General features: G+C 47.5%; 7 protein-coding genes across 9 annotated transcripts in view; 3 read left to right on the top strand and 4 right to left on the bottom strand.

Annotated features, from left to right (window-relative positions):
• Nucleotides 1–40: 40 nt before the first annotated feature.
• ncd (non-claret disjunctional) lies at nucleotides 41–2,843 on the top strand. Its single transcript, XM_020942898.2, is given in 4 exon segments — nucleotides 41–387; nucleotides 446–744; nucleotides 747–1,148; nucleotides 1,211–2,843. Coding segments are annotated over 4 exon segments (2,175 nt in total). The 5' UTR covers nucleotides 41–176; the 3' UTR covers nucleotides 2,474–2,843.
• LOC110176522 (3'(2'),5'-bisphosphate nucleotidase 1) lies at nucleotides 2,486–3,757 on the bottom strand. The gene is made up of 2 exons (XM_020942899.2): nucleotides 3,227–3,757; nucleotides 2,486–3,162 (listed from the first exon to the last, which is right to left on the bottom strand). The coding sequence occupies exons 1-2, from the start codon at nucleotides 3,603–3,605 to the stop codon at nucleotides 2,618–2,620; spliced, it is 924 nt and encodes a 307-aa protein (XP_020798558.1). The 5' UTR covers nucleotides 3,606–3,757; the 3' UTR covers nucleotides 2,486–2,617.
• Nucleotides 3,758–4,146: 389 nt separating this feature from the next.
• On the top strand, nucleotides 4,147–5,449 carry Etfb (Electron transfer flavoprotein beta subunit). 2 transcript variants are annotated; one of them, XM_020942802.2, is made up of 4 exons: nucleotides 4,147–4,260; nucleotides 4,333–4,386; nucleotides 4,517–5,244; nucleotides 5,313–5,449. In XM_020942802.2, the coding sequence occupies exons 2-3, from the start codon at nucleotides 4,336–4,338 to the stop codon at nucleotides 5,225–5,227; spliced, it is 762 nt and encodes a 253-aa protein (XP_020798461.2). In that variant the 5' UTR covers nucleotides 4,147–4,260; nucleotides 4,333–4,335; the 3' UTR covers nucleotides 5,228–5,244; nucleotides 5,313–5,449. The 2 variants fall into 2 exon arrangements, with proteins under 2 accessions (XP_020798461.2, XP_020798460.2); XM_020942801.2 differs by having other exon boundaries at nucleotides 4,148–4,260; nucleotides 4,517–5,449.
• Nucleotides 5,450–5,594: 145 nt separating this feature from the next.
• Drice (Death related ICE-like caspase) lies at nucleotides 5,595–7,402 on the bottom strand. The gene has a single exon (XM_020942800.2). It carries the CDS (start codon nucleotides 7,400–7,402, stop codon nucleotides 6,392–6,394), a length of 1,011 nt encoding a protein of 336 aa, XP_020798459.2. The 3' UTR covers nucleotides 5,595–6,391.
• Nucleotides 7,403–7,867: 465 nt separating this feature from the next.
• Nucleotides 7,868–9,042, bottom strand: LOC110176552 (uncharacterized). The gene has a single exon (XM_020942942.2). It carries the CDS (start codon nucleotides 8,906–8,908, stop codon nucleotides 7,868–7,870), a length of 1,041 nt encoding a protein of 346 aa, XP_020798601.2. The 5' UTR covers nucleotides 8,909–9,042.
• Nucleotides 9,043–9,135: 93 nt separating this feature from the next.
• LOC110176394 (116 kDa U5 small nuclear ribonucleoprotein component) lies at nucleotides 9,136–12,719 on the top strand. Its single transcript, XM_020942727.2, has 7 exons — nucleotides 9,136–9,321; nucleotides 9,438–9,559; nucleotides 9,619–10,287; nucleotides 10,353–10,444; nucleotides 10,508–10,699; nucleotides 10,754–12,256; nucleotides 12,321–12,719. The coding sequence occupies exons 2-7, from the start codon at nucleotides 9,446–9,448 to the stop codon at nucleotides 12,676–12,678; spliced, it is 2,928 nt and encodes a 975-aa protein (XP_020798386.1). The 5' UTR covers nucleotides 9,136–9,321; nucleotides 9,438–9,445; the 3' UTR covers nucleotides 12,679–12,719.
• Nucleotides 12,720–12,758: 39 nt separating this feature from the next.
• Nucleotides 12,759–15,262, bottom strand: part of betaTub97EF (beta-Tubulin at 97EF) — a 28,749-nt gene continuing 26,245 nt past the window's right edge. For both annotated transcript variants that reach the window (XM_020942730.2, XM_020942731.2), the window contains 3 exons: nucleotides 14,893–15,157; nucleotides 13,023–13,345; nucleotides 12,759–12,967 (listed from right to left, as the gene is read on the bottom strand). In XM_020942730.2, coding sequence (XP_020798389.1) covers nucleotides 12,872–12,967; nucleotides 13,023–13,345; nucleotides 14,893–15,157 — 684 coding nt within the window. In that variant the 3' untranslated portion in view covers nucleotides 12,759–12,871. The remainder of the gene's footprint in view (nucleotides 12,968–13,022; nucleotides 13,346–14,892; nucleotides 15,158–15,262) is intronic.

Raw genomic sequence — 15,262 nt, 5'->3', positions numbered from 1 at the left:
GGAAATATGTCTTAAATATGGTCACACATTTTCAAAGCAGCCCTGCAATCGAAAATAACGGCGCGAATTGGCATCGGCGTCGCTTGTCCTAAATATTAAAATCAAAATATCCAATTGAAGAGGCCAGGAGTTACGAAAATATATCTAAAATCTAAGGACCACACCCACTTAACGTCATGGAATCCCGTTTGCCAAAGCCCATGTTGACAGCAAAGCGGCCAGTTCTGCCGCCGGTAAAAACTGTGCTACCCACGGATCGCATACGAGCTGGAGGAGGACCAGGAGCAGCTAGCGGCACCAGTGGCAACCAGACCTACTGCGGAAACTTGCTGCCGCCTCTAACCCGCGACCTCAACAATCTTCCCCAAGTGCTGCAACAACGAGGAGGTGAGTCCGAAGAATTTTGCGTTTTGTTTTAGCCTCCTAATCCTTATGCCTCACTTAGCACGAGCTGCTTCACCGGAACCCGCCAAAATGATCAATAGGGCTAAACTGCGACGCAGTCGCTCCGCTTGCGACATCAACGAAATGCGCCAGAACATCAAGCGCGCAGCCGCACCGCCCACATTGCCCACCATACCATCCAAAGTATCACGTCTGGCCAGTAGTGGCTTTACCGCCCCCAGCCAGCGATTGGGACGCCCGGCGGTTGCCTCCACAACAACGTCTGGCGCCGCTGGGACAATTGCTAAGCGGCCACTTCCGGCACGGCCTGCTCCTCGAGCTGGTGGTACTGCACCAGCTGCGCAGCTGCCGCTGCCAAGACCAAACCGAAAGCCGTAGGAGCAGGCTCTGGTACAGCAAAAACTAGCGGAGCTGGGGCAGGAGGTGCAGCTGGTGCTGCGCCGAAGCGCATAGCACCGTACGACTTCAAGGCTCGCTTTCACGATCTTCTCGACAAGCACAAGGTCCTCAAAACCAAATACGAGAAGCAAATAGAGGACATGGGTGAGCTGGAATCATTACCCTCGCAGCTAGAGGAGACGCAGAACAAGCTAATTGAGACCGAATCCACGCTGAAGAACGTGCAGACGGATAACGAGTGTCTCCAGAGGCAGGTGAAGCAGCACACAAAGAATATTGAGACAATTACCACAACACTGGGAAGAACCAAGGAGGAGCTCTCCGAACTGCAGGCAATACATGAGGTAAGCCTATAATTTATACATTTATATAAGGCATACCATTAATAAGCTGATTTCTCTTACAGAAAATTAAAGCTGAGCATGCTGCTCTTAGTAAGGAGGTGGTGCATCTGCGGCAACTCACCGACGAACTCCAGCGCAGCAATGACCAGCAGGCGGCAGAGCTGGAGATTTGCAAGGAGCAGCTCTTCGCATCGAACATGGAGCGTAAGGAGCTGCACAACACGGTGATGGATCTGCGTGGAAATATTCGCGTCTTTTGCAGAATTCGACCACCGTTGGACTGCGAGGAGAACCGGATGTGCTGCACATGGACCTACCATGATGAGGCTACCGTTGAGCTGCAGAGCATTGATGCCCAGGCAAAAAACAAAATGGGCCAGCAAATCTTCTCGTTCGACCAGGTCTTTCATCCCAAATCCTCGCAAACAGACATTTTCGAGATGGTGTCGCCGCTGATTCAATCAGCCCTTGATGGCTACAACATATGCATCTTTGCGTACGGTCAGACAGGCAGCGGCAAGACGTACACAATGGACGGAGTGGAAGATAGCGTTGGCGTCATCCCGCGCACCGTCGATCTGCTCTTCGACTCCATCCGGGGCTATCGCAATTTGGGATGGGAGTACGAGATCAAGGCCACCTTCTTGGAAATATACAACGAGGTGCTATACGACCTGTTGAGCAACGAGCAGAAGGACATGGAGATTCGCATGGCCAAGAACAATAAGAATGATATCTATGTGTCCAATATCACGGAGGAAACTGTCACTGATCCTAATCACTTGCGGCAACTGATGTACACGGCCAAGATGAACCGAGCCACCGCCTCCACGGCTGGCAACGAGCGCTCCTCGCGTTCTCATGCCGTTACGAAGCTGGCGCTAATCGGCAGACATGCGGATAAGCAGGAAATGTCGGTGGGATCTATCAATCTGGTGGATTTGGCCGGTTCGGAGTCACCGAAGACCAGCACACGGATGACCGAGACCAAGAATATTAATCGTTCACTCTCCGAGCTGACCAACGTGATCCTGGCGCTGTTGCAGAAGCAGGATCACATTCCCTACCGGAACTCCAAGCTGACCCATCTCCTGATGCCCTCGCTGGGTGGCAACTCCAAGACCCTTATGTTCATCAATGTCTCGCCGTTCCAGGACTGTTTTCAAGAGTCTGTCAAATCGCTGCGGTTCGCCGCTTCGGTCAACTCCTGCAAGATGGCCAAGGCGAAGCGAAATCGCTACCTGAACAACTCGGCGGCGGTCAACAACAGCACCAGCATAAACAGCAGCATCAATAGCCAGAGCGGAAGTTTCGATAAATCATAATACTACATTAAGTTTCGTTCAAAGTTTCTACTTATAATTTCACGATCTTGATCTTTTATCCCTTCTGTTATCGCTTAATTTATGTATGTATGTATGTTTATACCTTTAGCTCAACATTAAAAATAAAATAAAGTACCGACACACTCACAGCTTGGCTCCCACTGCCGCCCGCACATCTGCGGGTATCTTCTCCACCAGTTCGGAATGATTTTGTCCCAGGCTGGCCAGTACGCCTTTTCGATTCACGTGCTCCACATCCGCATTGTACAAGTAGTGCTCGCCATTTATGTTGGTCAGGCAGCCACCTTGCGCTTCTAACACTGCCTCGGGTGCACACGTATCCCACTTCTTGCAGCCCGGTGTGGCAAACACGTAGGCATGTGCTTTGCCCTCCAGCAGCTGCAGCACCTTGAAGCCGGCACCGCCGACCTTCAGCACCTCGGTGGATGCATAGGCATTGAGAGCCTGCTGGTGCAAGGCATTGGAATGCGAGCGAGTGGTGGTGATGATGAACTGACCGGCTGGAGCTGGCACTGGGACGAATCCTCCCGTTCCTAGACCCTTAAGACCCCAAATAGTGCGACCCAGCTCGCCGCCGGGCTGCTTGTAGAACGGCTGGTGAATGATGCCGCCCACGGCTGCGTCCTTAACAGCTATGCCAATTAGTACAGTGACGTGCTCAACAAATCCTGCAGAATAGATACAAATTGTATAGATATTTACTTGCCAAAAGATTTTATTCGATTTACTTACCCTGTGTGTACTCTGCTGTACCGTCCAGCGGATCCACCCATATCACAAAGTCCTCGGGCTTGGCATCTTGCCACTCCTCTGGACAGCTTTGCTGCAGGAACGATTCATCCAGCTCCGTGACCAGCCAATCGTCGCAAACGTTCAGATCGGAGCCACCTTCCTCGCCGATAATCTTTACGCTTGGAAACTTCTTCGTCAGCGAAGCAATGATGCAGCGCTGTGCAGAGCGGTCCGCCTCCGTCTGAGGATCGTTCTTTCCCTTGTCTACGATTCCCAGGTCGCCTTTCTTGAGGACATCGCGTATGATCCCGCCAGCCCGCTTGGCTGTGTTTATTGAGGAGGCCATGAGGCGCATGATCACCGGAGCTGTGGTGGCCATTTTTGTTTTAGGAAAGAGCCGATCTTTACCAGAATTTGGAATGGAAGATCGCACAGCGGCACCGAAAGTGGTGAAAGTACATACAGCTGATAACAAATTAGAGGAGAGAAAAGCCAGGAATTCGTTCGTGCTTGGTGATGGTACATATTGCCGATACTAATCGCGTGGTTATCAATTTATAAATTAATTAAAACCAAGAAAGCTTCTATACCCTTTGAGATTACAACTCGATCATTTATAATTAATACAATAATATAAGAACCTTATATCAAATTAGGGGTAAATATTTTGAAACGGGAAATTTTATAATAATTTTTCTAAAAATGTTTAAATTTTTCAATAGCACCTATATGATTTAGTCTTCCGATCTGACTTACGTTTCGACTTAAATACCAGAAGAATATATAAAATAATCTACAAGCGTTTAATAAATGCTAATTTAAGTAACATTGAAAACATTTAACAACTTTTTTCTTCATGTTTTCTAATTTATTTAAATTGTGTAAACCAATTAGGTTTAATTTTTCAGGTATATTATAACTGTGAATAAATTAATCGGCACGACGGCCTGGCAACGCCGCAAAGCACACAAGACCTTTGGACCACCCGCGCCTCCCCTCCGACCAACAAATCAGTTCGTTTCCATCTTGAAGAGGTAAGTCCGCAAAATTAACAAAAAAAATCATAAATTTCCTTAAATAAATCATAAAAATATAATAATTTGCAGAAAATGGCGCGTGTTCTGGTTGGAGTTAAGCGTGTGATCGACTATGCCGTCAAGGTGAGCCCTAAATTCGACTGTTGCTCATTTCTCATCATTCTTTTTTATCACTTGTTGCGTCCTCTGTTTTGCGTAATCGCTTTGATTAATTGATAATTAAAGTAGTTTTCCTATTCCATCTCATGTCCAGGTCCGCGTCAAGCCAGACAAGACCGGTGTGGTCACCCAGGGCGTGAAGCACTCGATGAACCCCTTCGACGAGATTGCCGTCGAGGAGGCCGTCAAGCTGAAGGAGAAGAAGTTGGCCGAGGAGGTCATCGCCGTGTCCGTGGGCCCCACACAGTCGCAGGAGGTTATCCGCACCGCCCTGGCCATGGGTGCCGATCGTGGCGTCCACGTGGAGATTCCAGCCGCCGAATACGAGCTGTTGCAGCCCATCCACGTGTCCAAGATCCTGGCTAAGCTGGCGCTGGACGAGAAGGCCGATTTGGTAATCCTGGGCAAGCAGGCCATCGATGACGATGCCAACCAGACGGCCCAGATGACCGCTGCCGTGCTCGACTGGCCGCAGGGCACCTTCTGCAACAAGATCGAGAAGACGGACGCCGGTCTGACCATTACACGTGAGATTGACGGAGGTCTGGAGACCATCAAGACCAAGACACCAGCCGTCTTGAGCGCTGATCTGCGCCTGAACACGCCCCGTTACGCCACGCTCCCCAACATCATGAAGGCCAAGAAGAAGCCACTGAAGAAGGTCACGGCCAAGGATCTGGGAGTGGATACCTCACCCCGCATCGAGGTCGTTTCCGTGGAGGATCCACCAGTGCGCCAGGCTGGCGCTACCGTCGCCGATGTGGATGCCCTGGTGGCCAAGCTGAAGGAGGGCGGCCACATCTAGGCAGTTATCCAAATATTGTGAGCGAAGATTCTACGTTTTTTAATTAGTTGAAACTTATATATCAGAAACGTGCATTTATATCCAGCCTCCGCGTCGGATCCGCTGACAGGCTCTTAAAATTCTACCCACATCCCCTCGTGCTTTAAGTGAACTCTAAATTGGAATTTAGTAACGTTGTTTTGTGTCGCAGCTCCTAAGAATAAAGTGATTGTAAGCTCTGAAGTCGTATGACCCTCGTTTTTTTCTCCCGACGATGCTGATGTTGATGATGCCTTTTCCAGAGATGTCGCTCAACTTGAGGGACCAAAAATGCGACAGCGGCGAGGTCAAAGCACCTAAATAAGCCATTGGCCATTGATTTTCCCCATTGTTTTCGATCGTTTTTATTAGCGGAAAAACTTGAAATGAAAACATTTGCTAATGTGTATATTATATAAGAGTAAAAATCGTATAAAGAGATAGTATATGTTGTTCATAAAACTTTCGATTACAGTCTAAAATTGTTTTTATGTTTGTTTTGGACGCGACACAGCTGCCCAATAATATACACTTATATATATTTATGCGTATAAAAATTAAAAAAGAGGGGATGTCCGGATATCGTAGATAAATATAGAGGGTGGTTCCCATATTCCTGATCAAGAAGAATCAGAGGCGAAAGGTATATATGAATTTCAGGGCAATGTTGGCTTAGTCTCGCTAAAAATTAATAATTTTGAAACTCGAGATCGCATGCATAATAATTTAAACAATAAATATAAATGCGCAAGTGTAAATATAAAATAAATTTAGTTAAGTATATGTAAATGGCAGGATTTTAAGCCAACATTAGCAGGGAATTCATGCAAAGTACAGCTTTCGCCCCTGAGATTTCCTTTTTTTTTTTTGCATAAGGAAACCCATACCCTAGTACAGATACAGGCGGACAATAAGCAATGAAAGCCAATTTAAAGATACATTGTGGTCAAATAAAAGAAATGGTCAGTGGCTCTCAAACGTGGCCATGGGAAAAGGGGGTTTTATAAAAATATGCGCCATTAGCGCCGATAGCCAGCGAAGTTACGTTTGGCAGTTGTATCTTAATTGCGACTCGGCGTTCCTACGCCTTCCCTCCGCTTATCACACACCTCTCCGCAGCCAGCTCACTATCCAGTCTAGTAGCTATCAAACCCGTCCCGCCGGCACCATCTGCTTGTCGGTAAAGTGCAGAATGCGCGTCAGCATGGTGGTTATGCAAGGGATCTGCTTCTGCTGGTGCATCTCTGGCGTGTCCGGGGTGCAGGACTCAAAATCGACGGCCACCCGCTGGCACACGAAGGTCAGCAGGGTGAGGATGTCCAGGCGCTTGCCATTTGCAGCCAATTCGGCGCACAGGCTCTGCATGAACCAGCTGCCGCGGGTGGTGTTTCGCCACGAATAGAATCCAGGAACCGTGGAGTAGGCAATGAGAAAGTCCGCATGCACGGGTATCTTGTAGCTCATTGAGGAGTCGCCATCGGTTTCGGTGTGGCTGCGCTGCATGGTCACTCCGCCGTCCAAACGATCTCCCTGGCAGGCCTGGATAAAGAACAGCTTGGGCTTGCCAGCCAGCGTGGGGCAGTGGTTGGCGGTGAAGAAGCTCCAGATGTTCTCCAGCTTGTACTGTGTGTCCTTGGCGTAGATGTAGCCCATCTCTCCGTGCGATAGAATAGCCACCAGAATGCAATCGCTGTCGCTGTGATTCTGAGAAGCTGCGTACTCGATGGTGCGCAGTATGTCCTTGTAACGACAGTCCTTGTACACAGTGACCTCGAAGTCCAGTTGTTTTAGCACGCGCGTCAGGTTCTCGCAGTCCACATTGGTTCCCGCTCGGGACTTCAAGGTGGGCACTTCAAAATGTTCATGATTGAAGATCAAAGCCATGCCGCGGTTCTTGTGTCGCATATTGTACTCGGCAGCATGACGATCCGTGACCATCTTGGCCACATTCTTCCTGTAGGTCATGGAGGGTGAGCTGTAGCCATTGGCCAGCTGCCCGATGGCGCCGCTTCCGTATGGATTGTGCGAAGATGCGGTGGCCACACCTGCACTGCCACCCGAGGAGCCCAGGGCATCGGTGTGATCGTCCTGATTCTCGGTATTATCCACACGTATGCCAACCTGATCGGCGGACTCGCTGTTGTTGCTGGCGGCCATGGCGAAATTCCTCCTTGCGAGCCTGTGGAAACTGATGAGTCACAAAAACACGCTAAAAAACTGGTTTTCCCAAACTCCGTTCGTAATTGAAGCGCACGATTCGAGATAATTTATCTGAGAGTAAAGAAAGTGCACGTCGAACTTGCAAACTGCAACAAAGAAAACTAGTGAGCAACTATTTGCAGCTGCTAATTATTTTTCAAATCTTTTGTTTGGTTCTTTTTCCTCACGGTGTGACCGCAGCTGCGGAGAATACCAAAGAAGCCGCAAAGAATGCGGTCACACCACGTAGTAGAGGCGGGAAACATTGATGTTTCAAAACCAGGACAGCAATAATATATACGATTTATAAACTCGGAAATTACTTCTTTATAACGTTGGAAACTTCTGATTAAAATATATTACGCATCTACTTTAATGTATATAATCTTTATTTTATTTTATTTTATTTTTTTTTATTAAATTCTAGTCCCATGAGATTTCGGGTTCTGTATCTGAAGTGTACTTCATTTTCCTCTTCTTCGGCCTGATGGCATCTTCCACGATAGTTGCTCGTTTCGTCGTTGTTGTGGTTTTGGAGGCTTCAGTTGTGGCTTCTTGGATTTGACTTGTAAAGTTAAGTCCTGGAGGTGTGGTTTCAGTTCCAAAATAAGTCTCTTCGGTACTTTCAATAGCTGTATCCAAGTATGTTGTGGTAGTTTCGAAGCCAGGAGTCGTGGAAATAATATCTAGCAAGGATGTAGAGGTTTCCGTACTTTGATCTTCCACAGATCCAACCGTGGTAGATTCAGGTGTTGTAGTATCAATTAAAGTGCTCATTTCCTGCGGTTCTGTGCTGATTATTGATTCTGTTGTGATATCTGACGATTCTGTAGAGGAAAACCAAGACCAGATAGTTGAAGCAGTTGGTTCCGTGCTGGTGGAGTAATAAGGTAGAGACTCGCCATCGGTATATGTTGAAGTTTCCGGTGTTTCTGTGGTGCTTAGCGAAACTTCCGTTGTAGTTTCCGGCTGCTCCTGAATAATTTTATCCACCAAAGACTCTAAAGTCGTACTGTCCCTTTCAAAGAAGCTTTGCGCTGTTGTGGTCTGAATAAAAGTACTTGTTTCTGGAGACACTGTAGTTATTTCTTGAGTTTCAGTGGTGGACCAGGTTGCTGTAGAAGAGTCATAAGCACTAGTTGTGGTTTCCATAAAATCCGTATCACCAGAGTTTGTTGTTGAGTCTGGTAAAAGCGTGGTGTCTGTGGTGGAAAATTCCTCAGTAGAGTGATTAGTTGTTTCCTCCGGGCTTATTGTTGTTTCCCAAAATTCTCCACCGAATGAGTTGGTAAGGTTAACGATTTGTGGCTTATACGGCTCGTAACTTATTACTTTATACGGCTTGTGGTTCTTTATATACTTCTTCGCAATGCTAATCCATTCGTCGCGATCAAGAATTTGGTTTAAATTTCGACTCGAGACCACAAATTGGGCCATCAGAAGGAGTAAATATATTTTTCTCATAATGCTGCTGACGCCTTCAGTTGAAATTCGCGACTAATGACTTTGGTCTGTAACGATGTCATATAAACCTAATCCGTCGTCTACCTAGGTTTTTCGCAAGCGCTACCTGCTCCTACTGGGAAATGTTAATTACTCTTAATTAGGTAACTGGGAAATTCATGTTTAATTTTACCGCTAAGGGGGAAATATCTATACTATCGATACTTTTACACTTAGGAAAAGTTGGCAGCACCAAAGCGGTCTGTGACCGATAAAAGTGTGACCAGCTTACGAGGGGTTGTAATTAAATCTATCGATTATCAATTGTTTTGCAGATCCGCGTTTTTGTGTAAAATTTGTAAAAAGAATTTAATTGTTGATTTTCCTTAATATATTGAGAAATAAACAGTTTATAGACGACTTCTAAATCGTTGGTGAGTAATTGGCTGTTTAAAAAATGTGTTCGCGGGTCTTAGTTTAGCGAAATTAACCACAGGGACACATTTCTGAGACGCCGGTTGTGCAAACCTTGTTTTCCCACATTTTTTAGGAAATACTATGGATTCCGATTTATATGACGAATTTGGAAACTACATTGGCCCAGACTTGGACAGCGATGAAGACGACGACCAGAGCCTTTACGGTCAACCGGATGTTCAGGATGATCCAGAGGTGCAGTCGCCATAAAACCACATGAATAGTATCAAAACTCAATAACTATCTTATTTAAGGACGCCATGGACGAGGATGAGGCTGAGCCGCAGGAGGATGAGGATAAGGAAGTGACTGCCGTGGTGCTACACGAAGACAAACGCTATTATCCGTCCGCTGTAGAGGTCTACGGGCCGGATGTAGAGACCATTGTGCAGGAAGAGGACGCCCAGCCACTGGACAAGCCGCTCATCGAGCCGGTGAAGAAGTTAAAGTTCCAGATCAAGGAACAGGACATGCAGGAAACCACCTATGACATGGAGTTTATGGCAGACTTGATGGACACGCCACCGCTCATTCGCAACGTAGCTCTAGTTGGCCACCTGCACCATGGCAAGACCACGTTCGTTGATTGCCTCATGCGCCAGACACATCCTCAGTTCGAGAACATGGAGGAGCGACAGCTGCGCTACACGGACACCCTATTTACCGAGCAGGAGCGTGGCTGCAGCATCAAGGCCACACCTGTGACCCTCGTGCTGCAGGATGTTAAGCAAAAGAGCTATTTGCTCAACATCTTTGATACTCCGGGGCATGTGAACTTCTCGGATGAGGCTACCGCCGCCATGCGTATGTGCGATGGTGTGGTTCTGTTTATCGATGCTGCCGAGGGCGTTATGCTGAACACAGAGCGCCTCCTCAAGCATGCGGTGCAGGAACGCCAGGCCATCACGGTTTGCATCAACAAGGTGGGTTTGTGTGTGATTTAGTTGGTTTATAAACTTATTTTTCATGCTTATATTTACTCTTTCAGATTGATCGTCTGATCTTGGAGCTGAAACTGCCACCTCAGGATGCCTATTTTAAGTTGAAACATATTGTGGAGGAGGTCAATGGGCTGCTTAGGTATTTTCTTTTGCAATACAATGCAACTTTTTTTTCAACTAATCCCTAATCCTTTTCTCACAGCATCTATGGCGCTGCAGATGATAATCTGCTGGTTTCTCCAATTCTAGGCAACGTTTGCTTTGCCAGTTCCTTGTATGGCTTCTGTTTCACCCTAAAATCCTTTGCCAAGCTCTATGCAGATACCTACGAAGGTGTGAGCTATCTGGACTTTGCCAAGCGTTTATGGGGCGACATGTACTTTAACAGTAAAACGTAAGTGTAATTAAAAATTGCTATTTAAATAACTAACAAATTTTCTACAAATAGACGCAAGTTCTCAAAGAAGCAGCCGCATAATTCGGCGCAACGCAGCTTTGTCGAGTTCATCCTAGAACCCATGTACAAGCTGATTGCCCAGGTGGTGGGTGATGTGGACACCACCTTATCGGACACTCTAGCTGAGCTTAATGTACGCGTCTCAAAGGATGAGATGAAGTCAAATATACGACCATTGCTGCGTCTTGTCTGCAGTAGGTTTATGGGCGATTGCAGTGGCTTCGTGGACATGTGCGTGGAGCATATAAAGTCGCCATTGGAAAACGCCAAGCGAAAGGTGGATCATATATACACCGGACCCAAGGAGGGTGACATCTACCGCGATATGATCTCGTGCAATCAGTACGGCACTCTGATGGTTCACAGCTCCAAGATGTATCCCAACGATGACTGCACCTTCTTCCAGGTCCTGGCTAGGGTTGTCTCCGGTACCCTGCATGCTGGTCAGGAGGTGCGTGTCTTGGGAGAGAACTACACGTTGCAGGACGAAGAGGACTCACGCATACTCCAAGTAGGTCGCTTATGGGTCTTTGAGTCGCGCTATAAAGTGGAACTGAACCGAGTCCCAGCCGGCAATTGGGTCCTCATCGAAGGCATCGATCAATGCATTGTGAAAACGTCAACGATTGTGGATATTAATGTTCCAGAAGATCTTTACATCTTCCGACCGCTTAAATTTAATACGCAGAGCATTATCAAGATTGCCGTGGAGCCGGTAAATCCCTCTGAGTTGCCCAAGATGCTGGATGGTCTGCGGAAAGTCAACAAATCCTATCCCCTCCTCTCGACGCGTGTTGAGGAGTCGGGTGAGCATGTAATCCTGGGAACCGGCGAGCTGTACTTGGACTGTGTAATGCACGACCTGCGAAAAATGTATTCGGAAATCGATATCAAAGTGGCAGATCCTGTGGTGGCCTTCTGCGAAACCGTTGTGGAAACGAGTTCCCTAAAATGTTTTGCCGAAACACCGAACAAGAAGAACAAAATAACCATGATTTCGGAGCCGCTGGAAAAAGGTCTCGCCGAGGACATTGAAAACGGAACTGTCTGCATAAATTGGAACAAGAAACGTATCGGTGAGTTCTTCCAGGTGAACTACGATTGGGATTTGCTGGCAGCGCGTTCCATCTGGGCATTTGGGCCGGACTCAACGGGTCCAAATATTCTCGTCGACGACACACTGCCATCGGAGGTGGACAAGAACCTGCTGACGGCGGTGAAGGATTCAATTGTCCAGGGCTTCCAGTGGGGCACGAGAGAAGGTCCGCTGTGCGAGGAGCCCATTAGGAATGTCAAATTCAAGATTCTTGACGGCGTCATTGCCAACGAGGCCCTGCATCGTGGTGGCGGTCAGATTATTCCCACTGCTCGTCGTGTAGCCTACTCCGCATTCCTGATGGCTACGCCGCGTCTAATGGAACCCTATCTGTTTGTGGAGGTGCAGGCGCCCGCAGACTGTGTGTCTGCTGTTTACACGGTGCTGGCCAGGCGCAGGTAAGTTGTACTCCTAGTTAAACCATGTGTCATTAGTTTAAAATATGTATTATCCCCTTTCCAGAGGTCATGTTACGCAGGATGCTCCTGTTTCTGGTTCCCCCATATATACGATCAAAGCATTTATACCCGCCATCGATTCGTTTGGTTTTGAAACTGACCTGCGCACGCATACCCAGGGTCAGGCCTTCTGTCTCTCGGTGTTCCATCACTGGCAAATTGTGCCCGGCGATCCGCTGGACAAGAGCATCATCATCCGACCATTGGAGCCGCAGCAGGCCTCTCACTTGGCACGCGAGTTTATGATCAAGACGCGTCGCAGGAAGGGCCTCTCCGAGGATGTGTCCATTAACAAGTTCTTCGACGATCCTATGTTGCTGGAATTGGCCCGGCAGGATGTGCTGGTCAACTACCCCCTGTAGACGCCAATTATACAATAAAAACAAATCAACTTTTAGACATATTTCGGAATACAACGTGCGAACTCTAAGGGAAGTCGTCATTTACTCATTTAATATCTATATTTACTAAATATTTCTGTAAAGCCTGCCGTAGGCCAAAAATTTACAAAATAGTATACAGAAAACAGCAACAATTGTGTTGGGCTCCAGGTCCTTACTCAACATTGCCGTTCTGCAGGACCTCCGACTCGTAGCCGTCTTGCTCGCCCTGCTCTTCATCGAACTCCACTTCTTCGTCAGCCGTTGCCTCCTAAACAGAGGAAATGTATTATGCATTCTAGTGTTAACTGAAGCTGTAGACGGACCTGGTACTGCTGGTACTCGGATATCAGATCGTTCATGTTGCTCTCGGCCTCGGTGAACTCCATCTCGTCCATGCCCTCGCCGGTGAACCAATGGAGGAAGGCCTTGCGCCGGAACATGGCGGTAAACTGTTCGGAGATGCGCTTGAAGATCTCCTGAATTGCAGTCGAATTGCCAATGAATGTTGCGGACATCTTCAGGCCACGGGGCGGGATGTCACAGACGGCAACCTTCACGTTGTTGGGTATCCACTCGACAAAGTAGCTGCTGTTCTTGCTCTGCACGTTGAGCATCTGGGTGTCCACCTCCTTCATGGACATGGGACCTGTTAATTATTGAGTGAGCGTGAAAAAAAAAACAGATGCCTTTGGGCGCGCGGCAGAAACTTCCTGCGTATTTACATCAAAAGCCAAGTTCGCTTTGATGCGCCAAGCGAATCCCCAAATCCCTGAATATGAAATACTAAACGGCTTCTAAGTCCTGGCAGCGCACCTTGCCACCTGGGCTGCGTACTCCTGTTCCCGGTGTGGGAAATGGGATGCGGACACAAACAGTCCCAGGAGGTAACTAAAAAAGTTGTTTAAATTCCTCCGCTGGCATTTTTTCCCTTCGTTTCCAGCACATTTTTGTGATTAATTATTTTGAAAGTATTTCTGGCAGTCAGTCGGAGACGAAGGTGGCTATATAGAGGCTATATAGAAATTCTGCGAAAGGGAGGCTGGGGAGCTGGGAACTGGGAACTGGGAGCTGGAGTGGAGCAGTGCAGCCCAAGTCACGTTCGGCATGATTAGTTAAGCCAGGGGCCGTGTCAGGCGGCGGTCGCAATTCCCCAATGGATCTTGAAAGTAAATTTCTAATTACGCGCGTTTTGCGAGTCATCAGTCAAAAGCAAGGGCACGGCGAACGACGAACGGCGAACGGCAGGAGGCGTTGGCGGCGGCACATAAGGAATAGCAAATGAAATATTATGCGGCATACTTTTGGGTGCCGCATCGCAGTTTATTAATTTAAAAATTAGCGCGAAAAAATGCGAGTAACCTTTTTAGGAAAATTGGAGCGAAGGACTTAAACTTCCCTGCAGCACCGGATAAGGGGAAAGAGGAGGGGGAGGCTAACAAATTTGCGCTACGTGCGCGTTGACGAATTGCAGCCGTTTTAGCCGCCAGCCAGCCGGCATTAATCATTTTTAGTGGGGCCCATAAGTAGGCCCAGTGGCTCGGCTTTGGCTAATAAAATCGTCGCCAAAGCCAAGCCCCCTGGAGAGTCCAGGGTGTTGGTCAGGGGCGTAGCTAGGAAATTGGTCTGTTGTGGGGGTGATTTAAAGCTACAGATAGATCAGAATTATCCTTTATAGTATCTGGGGCTTAAAATCCTTGTAAATTGTGCATAGAAATATGCTAAATAATAAATTTCTTTCGCTTAGCATACTAAAAGAAAGCTGACTTAATTTTTATAAAAGTTTTCTAATGTCAGAAGCCTGCAAAGCAGTGAAGGAATTATTTCCGACATTTTTTAGACACCACAGAAACTATTCCCAAAAGATCTTAAAAAAAATATTCCAATTGTTAGTAATTTTTGATACAAACTTCAAATCCAAAACACCACCCCCTTTCCAACGCTCCTGATTAAGTGGCTACGTGCCTGCGGGTCCGGAAAAACGGCGGACAGGTGCGCCGCCAGGTGCCCGTGACAAAGTGACAAAGTTGGCGCGGATAAGCCGGCTCTGGGTTCCTGAATAAATGAGCGGATAGATGAATGGATTCCTGTGTTTTGGCTACGCGTGTGGATGTGTGTTTAAGGTTTGTTGTTAAAAAACTATTTTTCTTTTTCCACCCTCAACCCTGGTGGCGAATATCTCGCCTTGTCACTTACCCCGGAAGATGCAGGCCACCGTAAGGTAACGTCCATGCCGGGGATCACAGGCGGTCATCATGTTCTTGGCATCAAACATTTGCTGGGTCAGCTCGGCCACGGTCAGAGCTCGATACTGCTGGCAACCCTTGGCTGTCAGGGGAGCGAATCCGGGCATGAAGAAATGGAGGCGCGGGAAGGGCACCATATTCACGGCCAGCTTGCGAAGATCAGCATTCAGCTGGCCAGGGAAGCGCAGGCAGGTGGTCACACCGGACATTGTGACCTGGTCGGGGATATGGATATGTCATTAACATTATAAACATTAATTTTATATATTAATAATTATTTTAGCGAATTTCACAATTATTTTGGGGATTCACTCTAGGCA

The sequence above is a fragment of the Drosophila serrata genome, unplaced genomic scaffold (genome assembly GCF_035046125.1).
Source record: "Drosophila serrata isolate PLE 108 unplaced genomic scaffold, ASM3504612v1 contig_382, whole genome shotgun sequence".
Taxonomy (NCBI): domain Eukaryota; kingdom Metazoa; phylum Arthropoda; class Insecta; order Diptera; family Drosophilidae; genus Drosophila; species Drosophila serrata.
This window is presented reverse-complemented; position numbering and strand designations above follow the sequence as displayed.